This window comes from Sparus aurata, chromosome 5 (assembly GCF_900880675.1).
Source record: "Sparus aurata chromosome 5, fSpaAur1.1, whole genome shotgun sequence".
NCBI classification, from domain to species: domain Eukaryota; kingdom Metazoa; phylum Chordata; class Actinopteri; order Spariformes; family Sparidae; genus Sparus; species Sparus aurata.
In genome coordinates, this window is record NC_044191.1 from 14152123 (window position 1) to 14175676 (window position 23554).

At 44.3% G+C, this 23554-nt stretch overlaps 1 protein-coding gene across 1 annotated transcript; it reads left to right on the plus strand.

Annotated features, from left to right (window-relative positions):
* Positions 1-114: 114 nt before the first annotated feature.
* epg5 (ectopic P-granules autophagy protein 5 homolog (C. elegans)) lies at positions 115-23126 on the plus strand. The gene is made up of 45 exons (XM_030416259.1): positions 115-795; positions 1003-1629; positions 2115-2375; positions 2490-2688; positions 2791-2927; positions 3046-3153; positions 3242-3315; positions 3446-3554; positions 4149-4263; positions 4346-4496; positions 4584-4739; positions 4823-4980; positions 5483-5634; positions 5890-6030; positions 6149-6310; positions 6392-6514; positions 6609-6871; positions 6956-7096; positions 7202-7346; positions 8448-8645; positions 8997-9104; positions 9205-9327; positions 9863-10029; positions 10132-10368; positions 10484-10607; positions 10712-10856; positions 10971-11142; positions 11274-11436; positions 11531-11673; positions 11778-11934; positions 12101-12295; positions 12390-12603; positions 13673-13860; positions 13954-14161; positions 14295-14370; positions 15732-15835; positions 15924-16099; positions 17383-17601; positions 17693-17902; positions 19670-19814; positions 19921-20163; positions 20417-20630; positions 20742-20960; positions 21051-21165; positions 21263-23126. The coding sequence occupies exons 1-45, from the start codon at positions 742-744 to the stop codon at positions 21443-21445; spliced, it is 7722 nt and encodes a 2573-aa protein (XP_030272119.1). The 5' UTR covers positions 115-741; the 3' UTR covers positions 21446-23126.
* The last annotated feature ends 428 nt before the right edge of the window (positions 23127-23554 follow it).

The window sequence follows — 23554 nt, forward strand, 5'->3', positions numbered from 1 at the left end:
TGATAACTGTGTACAGGTGTCAATAAATTATTCATTCTAATTCTAGTTTTTGGTGTCTGTGTTAGTGCGAATGATATAAAGTTTGAGCTCTCTGGCTGTCCGTCGAGAGGTGGAGTAGTCACATGGTCAGAGATTGTGATCGTTGAGTTCCTGGAACAAACAAAACAAATGACAGCTGACCAGTGGACGGGGCTACCAGCCCGTGTCAGTCGCTTCGACGTGTTGAAATCTTATTTTGGTCATTTGCGCAACAACACTGAAAAAGTGTTCACTTCTGGTGAATAAATAACTGAGGAGAAAGACAGCGTAACAGGCTAACAGCTACGCGGTAGGTTAGCTTAGCTTAGCCTCGCAGAACGTCTACAGTTATGTAGCTAGCTAAGGAGAGTTTCATCAGCAGGGACTGATTTCGTTTTTCTGACATGTGTTCTCTGTACAGTACGTTTGTGCTTGAAGACATGCTAGGTGCTGGCTTGCTGTCCTCCGTCAGAGACCTTTCTCAGCCGGCCATCAAGGGTGTTGTGTTTACAACCAGTGACGGTGTTTATCTCAACAACACAGCCAGCCACTAGCTGCTTATCGACCTCAGCTAGCTATTACAGCTAATTGTGGTTGTGTGTGTGTATTTACCCTACGTATGAGGACTGCTGAGCTGCACTGTTTCCTCCAGGAGACATCTCAGTCAGCTGTTTTTCAATGCGATCTGAGTTGTATTGAAGTTGGTTTGAGCAGACACTAAAGATGGAGGCTGTAAGACCAAAGAAGACCAAGGCAAAGACCAGCGGGAAATCTCAGGTGATTAAAAGAAGACTTTTACAGTCATTCCTTCTGCCCTTTCTTTTTCAGTTCACAGACTAGCCTTGGGTCAGGAGGATAGTACTGTTGCACTCCCTCTCCATCACAGTAATTGCTCTTCTGTCACATGATGAAAACAGCATTAAAGGGTGAGTTGTTAACCAAGGATAATCATTGTTTTCATTGATTGTTGTTGTATGTTTTCAGTCGGCCAGGAAGCAGAAGGAGGCAGAGGAAGACAAAAGAGCCACAGTTCCCCCAGCTGTGTGTGATGAGGCCTCCACCTCTGGCTTCACGGACGTTCCCCTCAGTCTGCCGTATCAGGAGCCAGAGGAGGAGCAGCATGACCCTGTTGAGCAGCATGACCCTGTTCAGCACCCTGAGACCGCGACACAGCAATCAGATCAGCCCTCCGAGATACAGCAGACCATCCCATCACAGTCCTTATCCATATCAGTGTCAGCTAAGACTTTAGAGCCATCCCTCGAGTCAAAAGAGAAGGATGGAGGAGAAGCTGCTCAGAGGGCTGAGGTCAAAGTTGCAGCACAGAACCCTGACACACAATCATGGAGTCAGCCTTGTGTTGTAACTCAGTTTCAGATCACAAATGCCCCGAGTGCTCCAGCATTGTACCCCTCTCTCCCAACACTGGAGGAGGGCCCCATGCTACAGCTCTGTGAGGAAGCTGTGAAAAATGGGGAAAAGGGACCTGCAGTGTTGGCACTGCCCGAACAAGAATCTTCCCCTCCAAGTTTGCAGCCTCTGGAGTCTGTCAGCGAACTGTCAAGGTGCAAACTGTACCCAGAATTACCCAAGACGGCTCCAGAAATGCAGGTAATGCCCATAAATCAAGAGTATGAGTACATTTGTGTGTTTGAAGGCTTTCAAAGTCCATCACCATTTCTTCCTCTTGAAACATTAACATTTAAAAGTCAGTGTGGTTATTATTTCACTCTCAGTGTTTCTAAAAGACTGTATCAGTTGTGGCAAAAATAGTAATCAAAATGTGTGACGATATAAATTGAATTCATGTCGTATGGTTTTGAAAGTGACTGTAGACTGTTAAACTGTTAATGCTTAGTGAACAGTAAATCTTCCTTGTTTGGTTCTGGTATCGACATCATTTGTAATTTAATTTCCCCAAAAAACATTAAACTTTATTTGTACATATATACACACATTACGGTAATTGGTAAAATAACGTGATATTTGATTTTGTCAGTATTGCCCAAACCCAGTTTTTACCATTGTGTCTTAAATACACATTACACACTAACATGTGATATAAAATCTTTCATCTCGTGTTTTTTCTTCTGCAGCCATTCTCATTAGAGCAGCTGAGCGTCTGGGAGCCAGGCGGAGGGTTACGAGCTTGGTTAGAGGGTGTTGAGGTGTGTGCAGCCCAGTTCTGTGCTTTAGCCCGGCAGGAGAACCATGAGCTGACCGAACTGCTGCAGAACTACTGGCGCTGTCGTAGACAACTCACCCAGTCACACACACAGCTACATACTCAGTCTTCTGACTGCAAGAGCACACAGAATCGTCTCTGGAGCTTCAAAGATGAGCAGCTTACACTTCAGGTGTGGTCATTAAAACAGAAAACAGAAATTAGAAAAAATATAGTACGTAGAGAAAATAGTTAGCTAATGGTCGTCTGCTGTAATAACACTTGAAAAAACATTTCTTCCGTACAGGGTGTGTGCGCAGATCAGTCTAAGGTTTGCGGGTACCACCGCTTCCAGCAGGCAGAGTTCAGTCAGAGTGTGCTGGCTGAGCTCAGGAGACTGTTTGAAGCTCGCAGTGAGCTGCTCCATCAAAAGGTGGCGCTACATGCGTACACCGCTCTGCTCTCACGTCTCCAGGTGGAATCATACTTGTATCGTCTACTCAAAGGTGAGCGACTCACAAGTTGTTGCTAACATGCCTCTCATGCACAATACAGATCTCAAGTACAAACCCTGCATCTGTTTTGTGTACTCTTGTTTTTGTCATTAGATTGCTCTGGAAGCAAGACACATCCTTGTTCTCTCCAGCCGTTGAAAGAGGCCATCAGTGTCCTGTTCAGCTTCACACGTAGAGTCCTGGATGACTCACAGTTTCAAACAGACATCCATCACTGGCTGGACAGATTGGTACACACACAAACACTCTACCACCCTTTTTAATCCACATTCCCGACAACACAATACCTCCATCAATGGAGGTATTGTGTTGTTTTTTTTCTTGACATGGTTCTCGCACACTTTCCAGGTGGCAGTCCTGCTGCATGTTGGAGGGTCAGGAGCGCACCTTTACCTGCTTTGCCATCTTCTCTGCTGCCCTGCCGGCGTTGGCAAGTGGGCTGCACCCTTCCTTCAGGTTAGTGAAGGACAGTCTTTCATTTATTGTTGTCTTGTCAGTGGTCGTACAAACTGACTTGAGTTTTTCTTCCCAATGTCTGCCTCAGATCCAAGTTTTGGGGAACACCTGTGGAGTGCAGCATTTCATGCAAGCTCTGGCCATCCTCATGTCACCTTCAAGGTAGCCTTTCTTAGCCACTGACCGTGACCTGTAAACTCATGCTTTTGGTTTTCTGTGAGAATACATGTAAACCGTTCAGGGTCTAACAGCCTCCCATTTCAAACCAATGGCGTCTTTGTTTTGCACTCAGACACCGTGCAGAGTTTTTGGGACATTTGAAGCCATGTGAGAGCCAGAGCTCAGCAGCTTCTGGACCTGAGTCTGGCAACTGGACACTAGTGGATGAAGGGGGAGAGGAGGTATGTGCATGAAAGCAATGGCTGTATTTTGGAGAAAAGAAACCAAAACTGTGTGTGTATATGTGGGTTGGGAAAATGACTGAAAAAAGTAGACTTAATATGATAATTAATATCATTTACTTGGTAAAAACCGTGTCTGTTTTCTTTTCCTTCACTGACTGTCGCACAAAATGTGATATGTCACTGGGGATTATAGATGATGACTGTCTAAATCAGAATGTTCTGGGCTTCATTCTGACCTGCTGAGTCATTTGCAAAGCTGTTATGAAAAGGGTGCCAAATGAACACCTATGACCATTTGAATATCATGTCTGCCATCTTAGAACCACAACTGCTGCCAGTGCTAATGTGCTGCCACTTTAAGAAACACATTATTTTGCAGAATAGCAACATTTTAAGATGGTGTAATTGAAGTTTTCTTTAATAATATGTCATTTTTTTGTACAATAGTCTGTCATTACCATTTTATATAAACAGTGAGATGCTTCTATATTGCATCTTGCCTTAAAAAGCTGTAGTTTAAAATGTCACTTTTATTAAAAGAGCACATTAAGTGGTCATTTTAACCTTATCTGAAGTATCCTCTCCTCCTAGGATGAGGACCCAGACAGCAGCTGGTTGTTGCTCTGTGAGGAGGATCTGATCTCCCTGCTCACCCAGTTCCCATTCCAGCAGCTCTATTCACACATGCTGGGAATGAGCAAGCAGGGTAGGGGAGTCCGTCTGTCTGTCCTTCTGTCTGCTAGTTTGTCTCATTCACTGTATGAATTGACACACCTCTTTCCGTCCAGGTGTGTATGAACCTGTGTCCTGTTCCAGTCAGAAGATTATGCGTGTTTTTGGTTTTGCATCTTCACTCATTGAAATTCTCGCTCTCGGACTGCAAACCTACAACAGGGCTCGTTACAGACAGCTGGTGAAACGGATAGGACACATCATACGGTCAGTGCAGCAATCAGAGAGCACACAACTATGAATACAGTATATAATAATAGAGAATCATAATATTGTCTTTTGCTTTTTCCTCAGAATGACTGTGTGTTACGTCAGTGATCACTGGGCCCAGTATGTGAGTTTAACTGGTGCTGGTGGGTCCGGCTCACACTCTCTGTCTTTGGAAAAACTACAGCTGGAATACGACCATCTCTTCCTCAGAGCTGTTCTACATGTGCTCAGAAACAAAAGGTGAAGCCTCCAGTTTCCATTTTAACATGAACCTATTAACTTTAGGGCTTTTTGCATTTATTTTCTGTGCTCCTCTCTCACAGGTTGGGGATTTGGTTGTTTATGTCCGAGATGCCGTATGGGACTCTGTCCAGCTCTATGTTGTGGAGGGTGCTCTATGTTATGCAGTGTGCAGAGACGGCAGGACTGGAAACCCTCGGCACTGCAAGCGACACACACTCCTGCGTTCAGGCTCTTAGAGGTACCAGTATACCTGCACTAAATATACTTCGTAACCTCAAAAGTAGTAATAATTAGATGTGACCTCATAGTTTTATCATTGTTTGGAAAACTGAATGAATCTAACACACTTTTTTTGCCACACAAACGTTTGTATTGAACTTTAATCGAACAACCTAAACTCAGTTTTTTAAGATGCTTCACAGATTTATTGCCCTGGAAATATAAAGCCAGGTTCAGAAACATGACGATCTAGTGTAATAACTTTATTGTGGGGATGCTACTTAGACTCTTATTATTGCTTAGCCAATTTAGCTAATATTTGTCAAGCCTTGAAAGTGCCACTGGTGCATCAGTTATAATGATACTTTGTTTACTAGATCATGGGTGATACTTGTGCCGAGCACCGGAAGTGTCTGATAATGCTTTCCACAGTATCCTCACCAGGAACTCGGTGGATTATTCCTCTCCGTCTGATGTTGACAGTTACCAACCTGATATTTTCTTTCATGTGTCTTCTACAGACCCAGAGCACCAGGAGAGGTTTGAACACTGGCTGTGTGAAGTGAACAGCTCTGATGGCATCTCCCTCCTCACTGCACTAGCACACATGGCCACACCGACTCAGCACTCTGACCCCGCATTCATCACAACCATAACTCTGCTGATTTACCAGGTGCGTCAAAGAGAGGCCAAGGGCATGTTGAGAATAACACAAGGAGTAATCTTTTTGATTAGGACACTGTGTATTTCATATAGAGTACTGATGGGAACTAATATGAAAACACTGAGGAGGGTAGCACAGAGAAAGCATAAAATTCCAAAGATATGTAACACTGGTTAAAGATTCATCACCTTGGGCCCTTAGAAGAAACATAGCGTACCTTACTTATTCTTTTCTCCGACCGGTCTCGTCTTCTTTTTGCTCCAGGTGTCTTATGTGAGTGTGTCTACCAGAGAAACTTACTCTAAAGTGGGGAGGGAGTTGCTGGCTGCCATAGCAACAGTCCATCCCTACGTTGTGTCTGTGCTCCTGGAGAGACTAAGAGAGACCATACAAACTGTAGGAATGGTTCGTATTGCTTTTCTGTTAATACTTTTGGTTTTAACTGCAAGTACTTGACTACACTGAGAGGAAAATAAGTCACTGTGATAATATCTATGAATATTTGTGTGTATGTGTGTCATAGGTGGCTCTTTACTTGTGCAAAGAGCTTCCTCTGAGTTTGTGGCGGCCCCGGGCAGAGGAGATCTGTGTGATCGGAGCATGGTTGCTGCAGCATCCCCTGTCTGCTGTGGAGAACCGGCTGGCTTGTGTCATACTGGAGGGTCTGAACTGGGGCTACATGCAGGTAGTTTTCACTGATGCAATGAAGATGATGTGTCCATATATCTTGTTGTGTGATTGTCTTTAAACTTGCTTCTTCTCTCAGGATGGCACCTTGGCCCTGTCTTCATCCCTCCACAGTGAAGTGGCTCTGCTGGTGGCTGAAGCCTTTCAGAAGTACCTTACTGACAAACCGTACAGTGGCCTCATATCAGAGGGAATCAAACAGGTGACGCATTCACTTTTCTCTCACAAGCTGGGCATTCCTCTTTAATTTGGATGCATGTTTTTTTATTATTGTCCCTCTTACTTCCTCCCATCAGGTGTCTTACCTCGCCAGTGTCCTTCGTTTGGGTGTATCTCCTGAAGCATCCTTTAGCCAATGGGCATGGCAGCTGTTGCTAAGGTTGAAGCTCCACGGCAACGCCCAGAACCCAAAAGGTGCCTGGTCCGTCCCCGCTTTGACATCCAACCCACCTCCAGAGCTCACACACACTCCGAGCATGCACTCTGTCATCAGGGCTGTCAAAGCAGGCATCCCTATTGGATGCTACCTGTCCATCGCCATGACAGCAGTCGGACACAGGTATTTGTTCACTCACACTATTTGTAATGCTTATATTTACATAGAATTTGAATGGAGTTAATCTCCTCTGTGTATTTTTTCTAGCCTGGAACACTTTTGTACCGATGGAGTTGGATTGTTGAAGAGTCTGATTCAGTCGCGCCACCTGAGAGCTGCCGTGCATCTTCTGGACAACATCCTACCCCCAACCTACCCTCTCAGCTTCTACCTGCTCAACAACTCTCAGTAAGAAAGAAACATCCTTCCTGCACAGCCTGTAAAGGCTGCAAAGAAAGATATTTATTAAAGCAGCTTTCATATCTCCACCTGTTGTCCCTCTGTTTTTGCCAGGTTTGTAAGCTGTATCCAGCTGTTCCTGCAGTACGACAGTGTGTGTCCTCAAGGTGTGACACAGCAGGTCACTCACCGGGTAGCACCACTACTCACAGGAACCACCTATGGAGACAACGTCCGACTGCTGAACAGTGTCATTCAGGTTTGTCACAATGAGCCAAAGGTGCATGTCAGGTTTTCAGTCATCACAGACAATTGTTTACATCCAGGAGACTGCAGATGCTTTGCTTTTAATACATGTGTAGTAGGGGTGGGCAATATGGACCAAAATTCACATCTCTGTATCGGATGGTGATACACAATTGCTATAGAGAGGTTAAATGTTCAGTCAAAGCCACATTTGTTGTGTCACAAGCACTTTGATTAAAACAGACTGTGATCAAAATAAAATGCAAAGACAGGGTTTTGAAAATGTACAACTGCAACATGTGAAACACAAGCAAAAAAAAAAGGAATAGATAAATAGCAGGGCATTACGATCATTTTTCTTTCACATAACACTGGAGCTACAGAGGTTTAAAGTTTTCAGCACAGGCCACAAAACTGTAGCATGAGTGTGATGTTAGTCCATTGTAGTTTGAGAAAATGTATATGTCCCCTGTGTTTGGGAGAGTTTTAAGAAGTAAAAGTTTTCTATAGCCTTTAAATGCAGATATTGTTTAAAATATCTTTGCTCATTTAATATATTTGTTGTATGCAAATATCATGAACAGAGAGGGAGAAAGAGAGACTTTGTCCGTGTTATATACAGCTCATGTAAAAAAAATTTGTTTTTGTTTTTGTTTTTTTACATGAGCTGTAAATCAGCTCACACACAAACAAGCAGCCCTGTCTCAGCACTGTATTGCATGTGTGCCAAAGCTGTGATTTCATCCATGGCACAGCCATATATCGGCCTATGTGATACTGTACACTAATCAACAGATTAATTAACATAGAGTGGTGGTGCTGTGTCTCCCTCAGTGTTGCAGAAGGACTTGTGAGTGAGGCAGGGTTGCACAGAGAAAGGGGAAACTCAAACCTTTGCTCTCTGTTGATATAAACAGTATCTCAAATTGTATCTCATATGAAAATATATTTAAGTTTCTTAAAACGTCAATTTACCGCCCAGCCCTGATGTGTAAATGTTCGTAATATCATAAGCCAATGGTCAAAATGAAAAACATCTTGTGAAATGAGCAACATTTTAACCCATCCATCCTCTGCAGAGAACACATGTATGAATGTGTGTATTATCTTCCAGAGTCATGTACTGGAGAGTTCTAAGCCGAGTCATGTCGGTGCTGCAGCAGTGCTGGAGTTCTGGGTGGGGATTTTAACTCAGCAGAACCTGTGGTACCGGGACAAAACAGTCCTGTTCCTCATGGATCAGATCTGCTGTGCAGCATTCACACACCATCAGGAGGAATGTGTGCAGAAACTTCTGTACCAACAACATAAGGTATTTACTTTGTTATATTATCATTTTGCATTATCTGTGGCTCTTGCAGGTCTCACAGGTGCTGGTACTGAAATTGGAACTGCAGGCGGTTGTCAGGAACATTATGAAGATAAACATTACAGTAAGATCAGGAGCTTGGTGATGAGGGATGATGAACAGTTTAACCCATTAAGCTTTTCATTTTAGTGTTGTTAATTCACACTGTGTTAAAACTGATCTTGTATCTTAATTTGTACTCTGAAAGTTTGCGAACTTTGAGTTTACTGTGAAATGTTCCAATCAAGAAACCTTTGGGGAGCTTAAGAAGCACAGCGTCTTCGTAATTTTTTACAATTTTCATGCCTAATGCAGAATGCCCTGGGTTACCACGGAGATCGGGGTCTGCTCTCCTCTCTGGTTGGTTGGATCGCTGGCAATGCCACACCCTCATTTATAGAGGGCCAATCCCTGAGTGTGGAGGTAAGGGTCCCCAAAGCATTCACAGTATTTGCCTGTACTCTTGATCATAGTAGTATAATTCTCAGTGCTGAGAGACTTGTTGTCATCGTTGTGTTTGTAGGTCTGGTTCGCCTGGCTGGTGCTGAATATGGAGGGCGTGTTTGAGGACGATTCTCAACTGAGATGCTGTGTTGAAAATGAGCTCTTGTCAGACCCCAACATTTCCCCAGAACAAGCTTTAAAGGTATGCAAAACACATACACAGTAAGTTATATAATTATTGATGTCAGGATGTTATTGATGACAAGTATTCTGTGTCACTTGGCAGGACATTTCACAATTCAGTACACCGTAGGCGTAGCGCAGAAAGTTGCACAATTTGAAACGTTTTGCACTTAACGACATTTTACCCAAAATAAACACACTGCAGTCACAGAGTGCTTGCTCTACAGCAGTCTGGCTCATTAATAATAGGGTAACTCAACCAATTCCCCACACATTAAGTGTGTTTACAGGTCTTAGGAAGTAAAAGCAGTGTAAAGCCTTTTGTGACTCCAGAGGAAGCTGCTTGTAATTGATTGAATGCCTCCAGTTATGTCACTCAGTGGTTGAGTTACTGTAGGTGTTATGTAGGTGCCAGTTTTTGAAAAGCAGTCCTTTGGTCTACCATTACACTGCTTTAAGTCTGTTGGACTCTTTAACATATAATATTGATGGCGTTATTACCCTTTCAGTGCTGTATTTAGATGTTGTTAACCGTTAGTCCTTTTCTGAGCCAGAAAGCGCAACAGAGGTTGAAGCTGCCGGTAGCACCATCTCTGCAGCGACTGCAGGTGTACCGCTGGGCGTGTCAGGCTCTAGCCACGCCTCCTGACCACCCTCTCCTTCCCCTGGTCTGGCAGAAGTTCCTTCAGCTCTACCTCAGGCAGCCAGGACCAGATTATGGGTACGATGCACACACTCATTGCTATCCCTGACAAGTGAAACCAGGAAATGGGCAGAATCCATGTGATAGCGCTACATCCGTTTTGTATGTCCTGTTCACCAGGCTTGCTGCAGGTGGATGTATCGGCCGAAGGTTCTTCCAGGGCTCTTCTCAGGCCTCATTGCTCAGAGACCTGAGACAGAGAATACAGGAGGTGTCTGACTTCCACCATGCTGCCGGCCAAGCCCTCAGGGTGCCCCCGCCACACACACCTTCGTCAGACAGCCAGGGCGATGACAGCCCCGACAATCCCCGTCCACCTTATCTCACTTCTCCTCAGCTACACACAGAGCTGGTCAGGTATGTCATTGATGCTTAATACACTCAAATACACCTTTTCCTGTTGTTTGGCAGGTGGTAACAGCCTATAGGGTGGTGACAGGCTCTCAGTTCTCAGCTGATTTTTTGCTTACAGGTTGTTTGGTGTATTTGCCATTTGGCTGGATGATGAGACTCTGCAGAAGCAGGAAGTGTACCTTCCCTCTCTTCCTCCTGAGTATGAACCACACAGACTGGCACAGGTCATGCAGCGGCAGCAGGTGGGGTTGTCTTTATGTGCGTTTACATTTATGGTACAGTGGTTGTAACAGGTTAGTCAAACCCTGTTATATCGTGTGGTTCATACATCTGAATTGTGTTGTAGGAACTGTGGCTGGAGTATGTGGACCAGGAGCGACTGCAGTATGATCAAAGAGAGGTTCTGTCTCTGTGGGAGAAGGTGCAGAGCGAGCCAACCTTTTTGCAGGCCCAAAACCCCGGCTTCACTGACTACACCAGCCTTGACAATGGTACAGTCCAAACTGATACTGGAGAGCTGATAAATGTCTGATAATGATGATCACAAGAAAAATAAACATTCACAAAACTGTTTAATCTTATGCTTTGCATTTCTCTGTGTGCAGCAAGGGACCGTATCTTGTCCAACCTGCAGAAGCACCCAGTTCCCCGTCCAGCTCCAGAGCTGCAGCAACAGAAAGCTCCAGTAGCTGAGGTCCCCACCACCTGCCTCACTGACTCTAAAGCTGCTGCTGAACTGGTGCAACAGGACCTCCGCATCCTGCAGGACCAGGCCAGGTACATGGAGAGCATACAAAGATTAAATTCCACATCATCAGTGGCCCACACAAAAAACATATGCTAAGCTACACACTGAAAACTTACTGAAAAATACTACTAAATACTAAATAATGCTATCTTGGTGTCAGGATTGCAGTGGCACGTGAAGCCCAGCAGGTGGCAATGGAGCAGGAGCTGCTGGAGAGCCTTCCTCTACTTTATAAGAACCAACCAGAGCAAGTCACCATGGCCCTGGAGTGTAAAGGAAAGGGAGGGCAGCCATGCCAGGGACCAGCAAACATCACAGTCACCGTACGGCCAACAAAAACACATCCTACCAAACATTGTAGAATGTTTTTGCCATGATCACTGAATGCGTTTGTGTGTTGTCTCTGTAACCTCATAGTGTGAGCGTGTCCAGAGACAGGAGGCGGTGCAGACTCAGATAACATCACTGCGCCGGGACATCAAGAAGCTTCAAACCGACTCCATGGCTCCTCCACCTCAAAACCTGGCCCAGGCTGCTGTCCACACTGAGAACTTTATCACGTCAGTATAAACACATTGTGCCATTGCACTTTCACAATAGAAATAAGTTCAAATGCGTTAGGGAGGTGTTTTCATTAACATACAGACTTTTCTTATGTGCTCAGGGCTCTGGTGAATATGTACAAGGCACAGAAATCACCGGCAGTGCAGCATGTTGGCGTGTCTGCTTTCTACCAAGTGGTCTCATTTGTGTGTGAAGACACTCTGCGACATCCCCCAACACGCCAGTACCTCTCCTCATGTGTGGAGATCCTGGGACAGGTGCGCACAAACACTGACACATAGCAGATTTATATGAAGCATCGTGTAGCTGTATTAAGGACGTCCACTTCTGTCAATCCTACCTGATTCAGAAACACTGCTACTCGGGGAATAGTCGACTCAATCACAAGGTTAATTTTCTCGCTACACTCTTCTTTGTATCTAGGTGTTTATCCAGGGCAATGCAGAGGAATGTGGCCGCGTTCTGAAGACCATTCTGGAGCAGAGGCGTCTTTGTCCACTCATTTCCCCCTTCTTCACTCCCAACGCTGCGCCCAATGAGCTCGTCTTTCTCTACCAAGATGTGGTGACATCACTACACCTCGACAGTGCTGATGTCATCTTTATGCTGCTCACAAAGGTTAGCTAAGACAAAAATGTCACACAGTAAAGAAAGGTGATATACTCTTAAAATATTTCAGTCACACATACCGCTTCCTTCTCTCCGCCTGCAGTTTGATCTGTTCCAGTGGCTGAATGAAGCGCATCCTGTGTTTTCGGAGCGAACCCGTTTACTGGAGTTGGTCCACGGAGCTCTTTGCGTCTGCGGCCGAGACCCCGAGCCTGAACTTCTCACGCCCTTTCACCTCTTCACCAAACACTGGACCTGGCTTTTACGTCACCATTTCCCTGATCACTACAGTGACTGCCTGCGGCTGCTCATGACTAGTGAGTGTGTGTGTGTGTTTGTGTGTCTATGTACAAAGGCTCCCTGACTGAATTTAATGTATAGAATAATTAGAACCTCTATTAGCCTCAACTTTAATCATCATTTAAATGGTTCATCTATTATGTTACACAGTGCCTGGTAATTCACTTAGAAGCAAGGGCTGCTTTAAAAGGTCCTCTTGTGATTCATCAAAACACATTCATGCCTGTAAAAGACTGCCTCCTACTCATCTTCCCACCAATAAAAGATTAATTTAATTAATTAATTAACAATACTAAAGTTGGATCATTCCATCAATACGCTGACTTTGAGAATTACGTAGGGTATAGCCGGATGCTGAGTTCGCACAATAGAGTTATTTTAGCTCTGATCTTGCTGTTCCAACATTTATTGGAGATTGGCGACAAGGCAAGCCTTGAATTGGAGACAGATTAGTGCACGCTCCCGTCCACAACAATCTGTATATAATCCAAGATCTTGGGGACAGTTGGCTAGCGTGTCGCTGACGTCCACTGGATATCTAGCAGGTTAAATATCTGATTGAGTCGCATACAGGTCGAGGAGCTAGAGCCAATGAGAGCAGACCCTCCTCTCCTTTCTCCCTCTATCCTCTGCTGTCTCCACAGTGGCCCTCTGACCCCAGTCTTATCAGGCATCTGTGTGTGTGGAGCAGGCGCAATAACAGCCTATAGCTTCTACCGGAATACATACACACAAGCTGTTTCAGTATTTTCAGCCATGTTGACCCTGCTTTACCACACTACCAGGAGGCAGTTTCGCGTTTTCAGTCCAAAAGTAATCCTTGTTTTTCAAGCATCCTGATCCATCCTCGAACTTATCTTCTGTTCTTTTTCTTGCTTGGTTTTTCACTTCAGCTCAGCATACAAATGACTAGGAAAACTCACGACTAAGAGAAAAAAAGTTGCGTAGTGCTACACGAGTGTGTGTGTATTTGTGTGTTTAACCAAGACCAATTTGAGTTTATTGTTCACAGCCGCATGATATGAGATAATTTTAGACGTTTGATTTTTTTGCTTATTTAATTAAGATATTTCTTCATGTCATCAGGCTCCTCAAACCAGTTACTGAGTCCAGAGTGCTGGAAGGTGACTCTGAGAGTGCTTGGCTGCTTGCCTCCATCTCGTCATACCAAGAGCAAAGCTGAACAAGCACTGAGCACCACTGATGCCTCCGGCCGTGCTGTCGTTCCCCCAGCTTCTCCCTATAGGTCCACCATCAGCCTGTCGCCTCAGCAGGTAGCTAATGTTGCTGTTTTTAGTTAATCATGTGATGCTCAAATATTCATTATTAATCCACCCTTGCTAAATGATTTTAATGGTCGCCTACAGGTGGATGAGACTGTCGAATGGCTGAGTGATTACTTCATGCGGAGTCGTCTCAGTAAGCCAGAACTCCGCAGCTTCGGCCTCTACTCATCCTGGGGACCTTACGTCAGTGAGGTAGTTTCCCTCTGGGACTATTTGGTTGGCTGTCTCATCAACTTGCAACTCGGCAGCTGTGCCAGAGAGTCAGTGGGCAGCAGCAAAACAATGAAAGGTAACTGCCAAATGTCAGCACCCGTTTTAGGATACTAATCCTCGGGATCATCAATATAATTCAGCTGGTTTGTTTATATGCTTTGTTGTTATCTGTCATGACAGAAAGTACATTGTGTGTTGTACTCTCACAGCTCTGCAGGACCTTCACAGCAAGATTGTGAAGTTATTCAAGCCTTGGATCTTTCCTCTGGACACTGAAGATGGCGGGTAAGCAAAGCGTAACCCTCAGGTGTCATATTTGTTTCCCTTTGCAGGTAAAAAGCAGATGCTTGTGTTGTTGTAGTTGTTTTATTACCTGAATACAGTCTTGGAAAAAATTGAAAATTGAATCTCTGATTTTTTCACACCAAACTTTAGCTCAGTTGGTAGAGCGCGCATCCCATGTGTCGAGGCTCTGCAGCGGACCCAGGTTCGACTCCCGGCCCGGGTCCCTTTGCTGCGTGTCACTCCCCCTCTCTCTCCCCCTGTTTCCTGTTATATCTTCAGCTGTACTATCAATAAAGCCATAAAAGGCCAAAAAAATACTTAAAAAAAAAAACAAACATACATTTATTGTCAGATTGCTTGCTATTATAAAAACAGTTAAGTTTCCACATTGGTATTGATAAAGTGTGAACATAACTTTCATTAAATACTTTATTTTGCAAAAGGTGCCTTTTGTTTACAAAAAGTATTTTATCTCCCTGAAGATATGTAAACTAAATTAAACATCTGCATGCATTACATAGTAAACATCATGTTGGTAGATGTACAGGACATGAGGTGTGTGCTTGAGGTGTGAGCCTTTCCGCTACCTCTGGCCTGAGACATTCCCTATTGCGGCTTCGTAGCACAAACCTGGGGTCAAACATTTTCTGCATGGATGAACCTCCGGCTTTTCCACTGTATATACAGGCACAATATCTTCAGCAATATGCACCGTGACTATATCCGTAACAGCTGTCCACCAGGACCCTTTCTTGTCACACGGAACACAATGATTAAATGATTCTGCTAATGCTGGATGCTTTTAAGCGGGTATTTGTGGGCTGCCGCGCTCCTGTGCATCTCGTAGTGAACAACAAGTGCCCCACTCTGATACATGCGCCTGTTTGAGATGCTGAAATGAATGGGTCGGTCCGATGCCTTTAGTTGCAACAGCCTTTGAACAAACTTTGCAGCAGACCATGGTTTGTTCGAGGTTCAACGCAACAAAACAAAGCTACTGACGAGACGGTGCCTTTTTAGGAACGAACTCTTGGCTTGTTGCCATGATGTGTTGGTGTCTCTGTGGAAAGTCAATGCGAGGGGAGCGGCGGCAGGGCGTCCTATAACACAAACTCGAATTAATCGATTTTACCGATTTAATCGCCCAGGCCTACCACAAACGTGAAAATGCTCAGTGAGAAAAGAAAACATATGATGTTTACTTCTGAGTTATAGGTCAACGTTGTCACAGTAAAGTCTCTCATGAGGCCAGAGGTTTGTGCTGTGATTCTTTTGGAGAAAACACGGAGACAGCCATTTAGTGCTTTCCAAGATAAATAAACAGAAAATAAGGAGTCAATATCGGTGTCTCTCTGTCTCAGTAACCTCAAGTGTTACCCCTGGCTGGAGACAGAAGCGAGTGCAGCGGGATGTCTGGTTGGCCTGTTCACTCAACTCACTGACACACTGCATCACAAATTCAGAGGTGGGTTCCCAGCCAGCCGTCAATGTCTTTGTTGTCTGCACTGCTGAAGTTATTTATACCTTTGTGTGTGTGTGTGTATATGTTGCAGATCGTCTTCTGCCCAGTCAGAGAGGTGCACTGTGGCTGTGCATGATGCAGTACTGTGAGAGCTGCACCTCTCCCCGTACACCCGAGTACCTTCTGTACCTGTACCACACACACCTCCGCAGCCTGCCCTGGAGACACCTGCACCCCGACACTCAGCTGATGGAGCAACTCTTCAATGTGAGACATTCTAGCCTTAACCCCTGACTTCCGACACTGCATACTGATCGTGACATGCATGACACAGGGGAGCTTGTTAATTTGAGACCTTGGTCCTTGGCCCTCAGTTACTATTATTAGCTGGACTTCCTGTTATTTTGGTCTCAAGATTCTGTTCCTGGAAACAAGCGTCTCTCAAGACCCACATGAACCAGAATTCATACAGAATTTGCATGGATAAGAATATATAAAGAAATAAGTAAACACCAAACCCTAATGACTTATAATCATATTTGATTATCTATTAATTGGTAAAGTGTGCCAGAAAAAAGGGATGGAAGTAAGGAGGAGGAGATAAAGAGAAGCAGTTCTCATTATTTTAACAAAAATATCATCCATTTTGTCCAGCAGCTTATAGTCAAGATATTCACCATAAATATGCATCTTACATTAAAGGGATATTCAGGTTTTTTGAAGTGGTGTGGTTTGAGGTACTCATGCACAGTCAGTGTAGGATGCTTAACAATGTACTGCTGTGGGTAAGGGCAGAAGCAATGCATATTTTAGCCACCTATTAAAGGGCCCACTTAAAAAATGAATACCAGTTTAAGGGTATGCTATATTTAGAATGTTTTCACCACTTTACCTCACAGTTAGACAGCCCTGTTCGACAGGACACTAAAGCCGTTATATCCATCTATGCTCTCTCTAAAGCCACCAGACTCCTTTGACAGAAACAGTAATATTACCTTGCTAAATGCAGAAGTTGCTGGTCTATCGCTGCCTCAATCTGTTGCTTTGTTCGGGGTACTGTGTGATTTTGGCGGTTTAAAGCTTTCGGACGGGCTCACGACAGTTGCACGATAACACCAACAAACTATCCATTCGAAACATCGGAAGACCAGCAACTAACAAGTTCTGTGAAGTAAAATAACCATTTCTGTCAAACAAGTTTGGTGGCGTTGATGAGAGCATTGTGAAGACTACAGTTAAGTGGTGAAAATATTCTCAACAAAGGGTGCGAGATTCATTTTGCTCCTCCACAGCAGTACATTACTCAGCTTCCTTGTCAGTGCTGCGGTCTGCTTTTTAAAACTGAGAGCCATCCACCATCCACTGTTTCCATAACTGACAATGGATAAGCACCTCATACAGCCCCACTTCAAAATCCTGAACTATCACTATCACACAAATGCAACATTATAATCTGGGGTTATAACTAATCGCAGTAAAGTCACTTGAGACCTTGAGAAGAGCTTTGACTTGTTTTGTTTATTTTTTTTTTCGCCTTCCTGTGCCCGCAGGTGGAGAGAGGAAGTCCCAAGAGCTGCTTCCTCTTTCTAGGAGAGGTGTTATGTGAAGTCAACTGGGTCAGTGTCCTAAGTGACCACTTACAAACACCCCCCACCTCTACAGCATATCCAACTCTCCCTGACACACAGAAGGAGTCGCATACCATGTTAGTCTATCTGCTCTACATGCTAGTATTTCTGGTAAAGGAGGAGCAACTTCTGAATCAACAGGTAAGTCCAGAATATTTTGCGTTCACGTCAGGATCAGATATCTGCCCCCTTCTTCATTCATCTTTCGCTTTTTAACCTCCTCACTCTCCAGGATTCCCCCCTACTCAGTCTATTGGTCCAGTCCACCTCTCTTCCATGGCACCAACTGGACCTGTCCTCATACCAGGGCATTCTGGGATATGTCAGCACCCACTACCCTCCCTCATTGCTGCTCAGTGGTGATTCTGCGCCTCAGCTGCTGCTGAAGTGCCTGCGCAGTGCTGCTGGGCTTCATCCCTGTTCCAATGAAGTTCCACACAGGGTGAGACAACGCAGTACTGTTTATTCAACGAGTCACATCACAGATGTATTAAGTACAAAAAAGTATTAGGGCCAGGGTTTTTTTTTTTTCATTATGCAGTTCAATAAAAAAGTCAAAATGTCGATAATAAAGTCGATCTTTCTGGTCCGTCAGATTCAGTAAGGACAGACAGCTAAGTGAGCTGCCAAAGCCCATGGTCTCTGACATTAAGTAACGTTTTGTGTTTGGTGTAACACTCTCTTCAAAGTCCTAATACTGATAACTACACTGTGTTTTAGAGCAAAAACAGAAGTCATTTCATTGTTGCTAAAGCCGATTCTGAAGTACAGTTTCACCAGTTCATGTGCACAAGGCATCTTGTTGAGGCAGTCATATGCGCTGATCTTGAAATGTCACCTTCATTCTCAACATTACAACTTTTTCTCTTGGAGTGCTTAATGAAAAAAAAAACCTCATCTCTCTTCTCATTTTTTTTGTCACCCCTGGCCCTAATACTCTTCCATAACTAAGACATTGTGAACCTCTTAAGGTCTAGTATGAGTAGCAACGGTACATTAAAGAGTTATGGTTATGGTTAGGAGCTGTAGTTGGCAGCTCAGCCAAGATGTCAGCCAAACACCCCACTTATGATTTAATATAAATTCAGTCCACCAGTCCTTTTTTCATAAATTCAGCACTACATCATTCCGAACTCCATATGGCCGAAATTTCATCAGGGTCCATTTACAGGGTGACAGAAGATAATAGATATGGCTTTTACTGAACAGCTGTGGTATGAAGAGGAACTCTGACGTTGGAGAATTTAAGCATTAAATCTTCTCTTATAGCTGCATGTGCACAGCCCCAGGCAGGTACATGTTGTGAAAAAGTGGGAGGCTTGGAGCATGCGCTTTGAATTTAGACTTAAACAATCAAGTTTCCTCTGCCAGCTCAGTATCACTCAGCCAAATCAAATAAATGTAACACTTAAAACCTGATAGTTGCTGTTGTTGTAGAGCAACAGAAGGCAGTATTATACTATACTTGATAATGTTCCAAAGTAGCCGCAGTTGGCAGTACACTTCTAAGCTGTGCTGTACACAAGAGCAACTCTAAGATCCAGAAATTGATTTCTCCTTAATTTTACCAATTCATTTCCTAAAAGTAGCTTTACTGACAAACACAATAAGGTACAACTAGTAATAGCAGAAATATGCAGGAGCTGTGGAAATCAGATACATTCAGATCAACATCAAACATGAAACTTAAGGCAAATATAAGAATCTGTGAGTCAGATTTCACCTTTAAGTAAGTTTTGGCTGTTATCTTTACCCCAAAAATCTCTTTTTGAAAAAGAAACTGAAGATGGGGTGCTGTTTAGCTCAGTTAGTAGAGCGGGCGGTACAGAGGTCTTTACCCACTGCGGTAGCCCCGGGTTCGAGTACCGGCCTGGGGCCCCTTGCCGCGTGTCACTCCCCCTCTCTCTCTCGTCCTGTTTCCTGTCATCTCTTCAGCTGTACTTACAATAATAAAACCATATAAAGGCCAAAATATATACTTAAAAAAAAAAAAAAGGAAGCTGAAGATAACCCAGTAATAGTTCATAAATTAGGTAAGGCTTGAATATTAATTGAGAGAATCTAAATAATGCCTAAATTGTACTTACAATATCAAAATAGTGCTTCGACAGTGTCAGTTTTATTAATGAATATTATGTAATATCCATATCTATTTCTGTATAGCTTTAACCCAAACAAACAAAACAATCTGTTACTTTTCATCTGGCAGGAGGAGACACTGAAGGCTGGAGTGTATGTGTGCTGGTGTGTGCAGTCTTTGGTGACTCTGGAACAAGGAGGCAGCATCAGCCTCAGCAGCCTGGAGACTCAGCTGGAGACAGTTCTGGAGGGCGTTGTGACATTCAACCCACCTGGTGAGCCGTCCTCCTCAACCATAAAAAGAAAAGAAAAAAAAAGAAAAGTTTGCTTTTTTTTTTTATCACCCCAGCTGTATCGTTTCTTCCTCTTTTTCCTCTCCAGAGACAGGTTTGGAGCAGAGGCACATGGCGTTCTGCGGCCTGTTCAGCGACGCTCTGGCCTTGCTGAATGGAGTGGGTGTCTCGACAGGCGAGGCCCTCGCTGCTCATGTAATCACCTGGCTGGACCGAAAGGGGAGGGGCTTCCCTATTCTGCCTCTTCTCACAGCTTGCTCACGCTGTCTTGCATCAGTACGACACATGACGCGCATCATGGAGGCGTGCATTACAGCGCACTTCAACCATGGTAACTCTTTGGGGTTTTTCTGGAAGCCGATTTATTTAACTAAGGATTTTTTTCTCCTTTGGAGCGTTGTCAGCTCGTAAGGTTTACTTCTTACTGTTACACAAAGAGGAAAGTGTTCTCATGGCAGATATCTCTGACCATTTTTCCCAAAAGTTTCTTGGGTTTAAATTTTTAGTATACACAGTTAATGTGCTATCATGGATTCACGTGTTAGTTTTTTTTAATAATTTCATTGGCTGTTTTTTCGTTTCAGCCGAGGAGGAATCAGGTGGTTGGGGTCCTGTGTTGGCATCGCTGCAGGTGCCTGAGCTCACAGTGGATGATTTCCTCTCTGAGAGCCAGTCAGGAGGCAGCTTCCTGACACTTTATGCCTTCATCCTACAGCGCCTCAACACTGAGTACACAGCAGCCAATGAGAGGAGGACTCTGGCGCTAATCAACACATGGACCAATCAGGTCTTTCCCAGGTACGCCTGCTCCTACACTCGTTTGTTTGGCTTGTAAAGTTATCTTTAGTGTGTCAGCATGTGTCTTCTGTGAGTGCATTATTCATGCTGTGATGTGTCATGTGTGTCCAGTGGTCCAGGTGATGAAGCTAAGCTGTTTCTGTGGTGGCACAAAGCGCTGAGCCTGTCAGCAGAGCAGCTGCAGCCGCAGTCAGGCCAGACTGAAGTGTCAGGAGTTGTCATGGGTCTGTTGAGGTTACAAACCAGGCTGCTTCAGCTGGGAGAGGAAAGACTGAACTCCGGGCTATTAGGAGCCATAGGCCTGGGCAAGAGATCTCCTGTTACTAACAGGTATCCTTGCATGCCTCATATTAGCGAACGAAAACACCTGAATGCAAAATAGAATGGATTATTAACTTATCATGTCGATAAACCCTATAGGTTCAGGGTGGTGGTACGCAGCCTGGCAGCATTTCTGTCAGTCCAGGTGCCATCAGAGACAGAGCTTCGACTCCAGCCCACCACTGACTTGCAGCTCTCTGCGAAGGCACAGCAAGTATGCAAGAAAAACTGCATATACAGTGTTTTCATTCTCTAGTCTGCAATTATCTCCCAAAAATAACTTTTCTTCCTCCTCTTTTCTGTGGATGTAGGCGTTGGGGATGTTGGAGGCCATGCCCAACAATAAGCAGTATGCTGAGCTAGAGGAGTCTGTGAATAAAGCTGTCCAGTTCATCCGCTACCCAGGACACTGTCTCAGAGACGGATCCCGGCTGCTGGCCCTGCTAGCCAACCTACTTTACCCCGACCTCACATACCTGCACATCATCCGTTAACCATGAATCAAGCTGACTTTAATGCTGGAGATCCAGGAGGACTTTAGTCTTCTGTGACAGTAAACCTCTGTATGCACACAGAAAATCTTGATGGAGCACAATGTTTTCAAGTAGTGAATCGCGTATAAGCAGGTGGTTTGTGTGGCAGACACTGTTCATCAGAGCTCGCTGTGCATCTGTGCTAATCATATTTTGACTGGTTATGTTCAATGAAGGTTCATAAAGCCAGTCCGAAGCATAAGAAATGTTATGCTAACCTGATCTACATGCACTTTGCTTTCTTCTCTCATGTTTCTGCCTTGTTGCTTTTTTATATAACCTGCCTGTCAGTTTTCAACACACCAGTTCTACTCTCGATTTTAGCGGAAGTTGCACATATTTATTGCGGCGGAATTCATGAATCAGCATTCAACACTGGGCTTCAGCTATGTGTTTTCACGCCTGTTCGTGGAATCTACCACAACAAGTCGAAGGGTCCACAAATTATTTGGAGGAAGTTGAAAGGACATATCTAATAGTTCTGTACGTTTAGTGGTACCTTCTTAAAATGGGGTGTGGGACATACCAGGAAAGCTGGTAGGCAGGGTTTAAATGTGTGATACAATTATACAAGTCAGCTTTTGATGCTAGCATCTAGCTAAAGACTGAAATCTCCCAATCCTTGCTTCTGTACACACACAGATGGATACAGTGGCCGCCTGTATGAAGTGATCGTGTTTAGTAACAGAACATTTGCCAGTATTATTTTAATGTCCAGCCAAAAGTGCTTTCCTTGTTTCTGCCAAAGAGATGTTATTTTCGTTGCTCGGCTACTTAAATCTTCTTGACTATATACAATGAGTGTTTCGTCTGTCCCTGTTTGGTACAAAAGCTGCAGTCTGAAAAAGCACACACGCTAGAAGGAACAACTAAGTACCACTTACAGTGTGCCACAACACTTGGCTTCCTTATAAAGTAGTGTGTGCACTGTAATACAAGTTACTGACACCGTTGGTATTACTAAACGAGCAGGCATGTCGTGTTTTTGGAGCTGGTATATAACAGGCCAGTACACAAATAGTGGCACATGCTGGTGATTTGAGGATTACGGCAGATTTGTATCTCGGATGTGTGAGACCTTCATACTGCTCTGTACATCCACGTCAGTTTTTCACATTTTAATTACCTTTGTTAGCTCAGTACTTCTGTTGATCTGTGCCATCTGAATAATAATTGTGCTGCACTTCTGCCGCCTAAAGCTCGCTTTATTGCCTGTGTTATGTAGTGACTGTTAATGTCAGAGGCATTTCTTTTTATGAGTCAGTGATCGGGAATGGGTCTCAAGAGTGGAGGAGGAGGGAGCTTCAGAGCGGGGCGGCGCAAATGAGACTATGTTCAATAAAGGGAACTGAATGTCTCTCAGCTAATTTTGGCTGGTTATCAGGGACCATATGTACTACATGGAGCCTCTGAGGGCAAAATACTGATCTATACTCCCAGGACAACTCACATACGAAGAGGGACACGTATGTACAACCCTGCTTTGCAAGAGCTGAAAAGAACCGGTGAGAGAAACGGAAATCCAGGCAGCGATACTGAATACATTGTGCAACATCTACAACAAAACTGGCCTGAAATGAGCATTCTCTATGCATAACGCTGCAGATGGTCAAAGTGAAATTAAAGCCTCCTTGTCTTAGAAGCCTGTTATGACAAGCATGTAATGTGATTGGTATCAACATCCTGTTATTCATCGAAGTTGTGCGAAGGTACAATGCGTGTCCTCGACTGAAAGAAGCTCTTTAAAAAGATCGCTCGGTGGGGAGGGGGTTGAATTGAGCTGTGTGCTTTGAGGACATGTGCATCGAGCATCCTCATATGTCTGGGAGAAACCTCTCTTCAGGCAATGGTGGTCTCTATGGTTACAGGAAGGGTAGAAGTGAGAGAGGAGGTGGAAAGGACGGGGTGTTCTGAGGCTGTGAGAGAGGAGGTGGGAGATGCTTACAGACGCTCATCGCTGCCTGTTCCACACGCTCAAAAAACGGCCTTGTGTGTCCTCAGTCCAACCTTGCGTCTGTTGTCTCTCACCGTCTCAGCGGCCTCCTGTTCTCCCATCTCCAGTTGCTGATT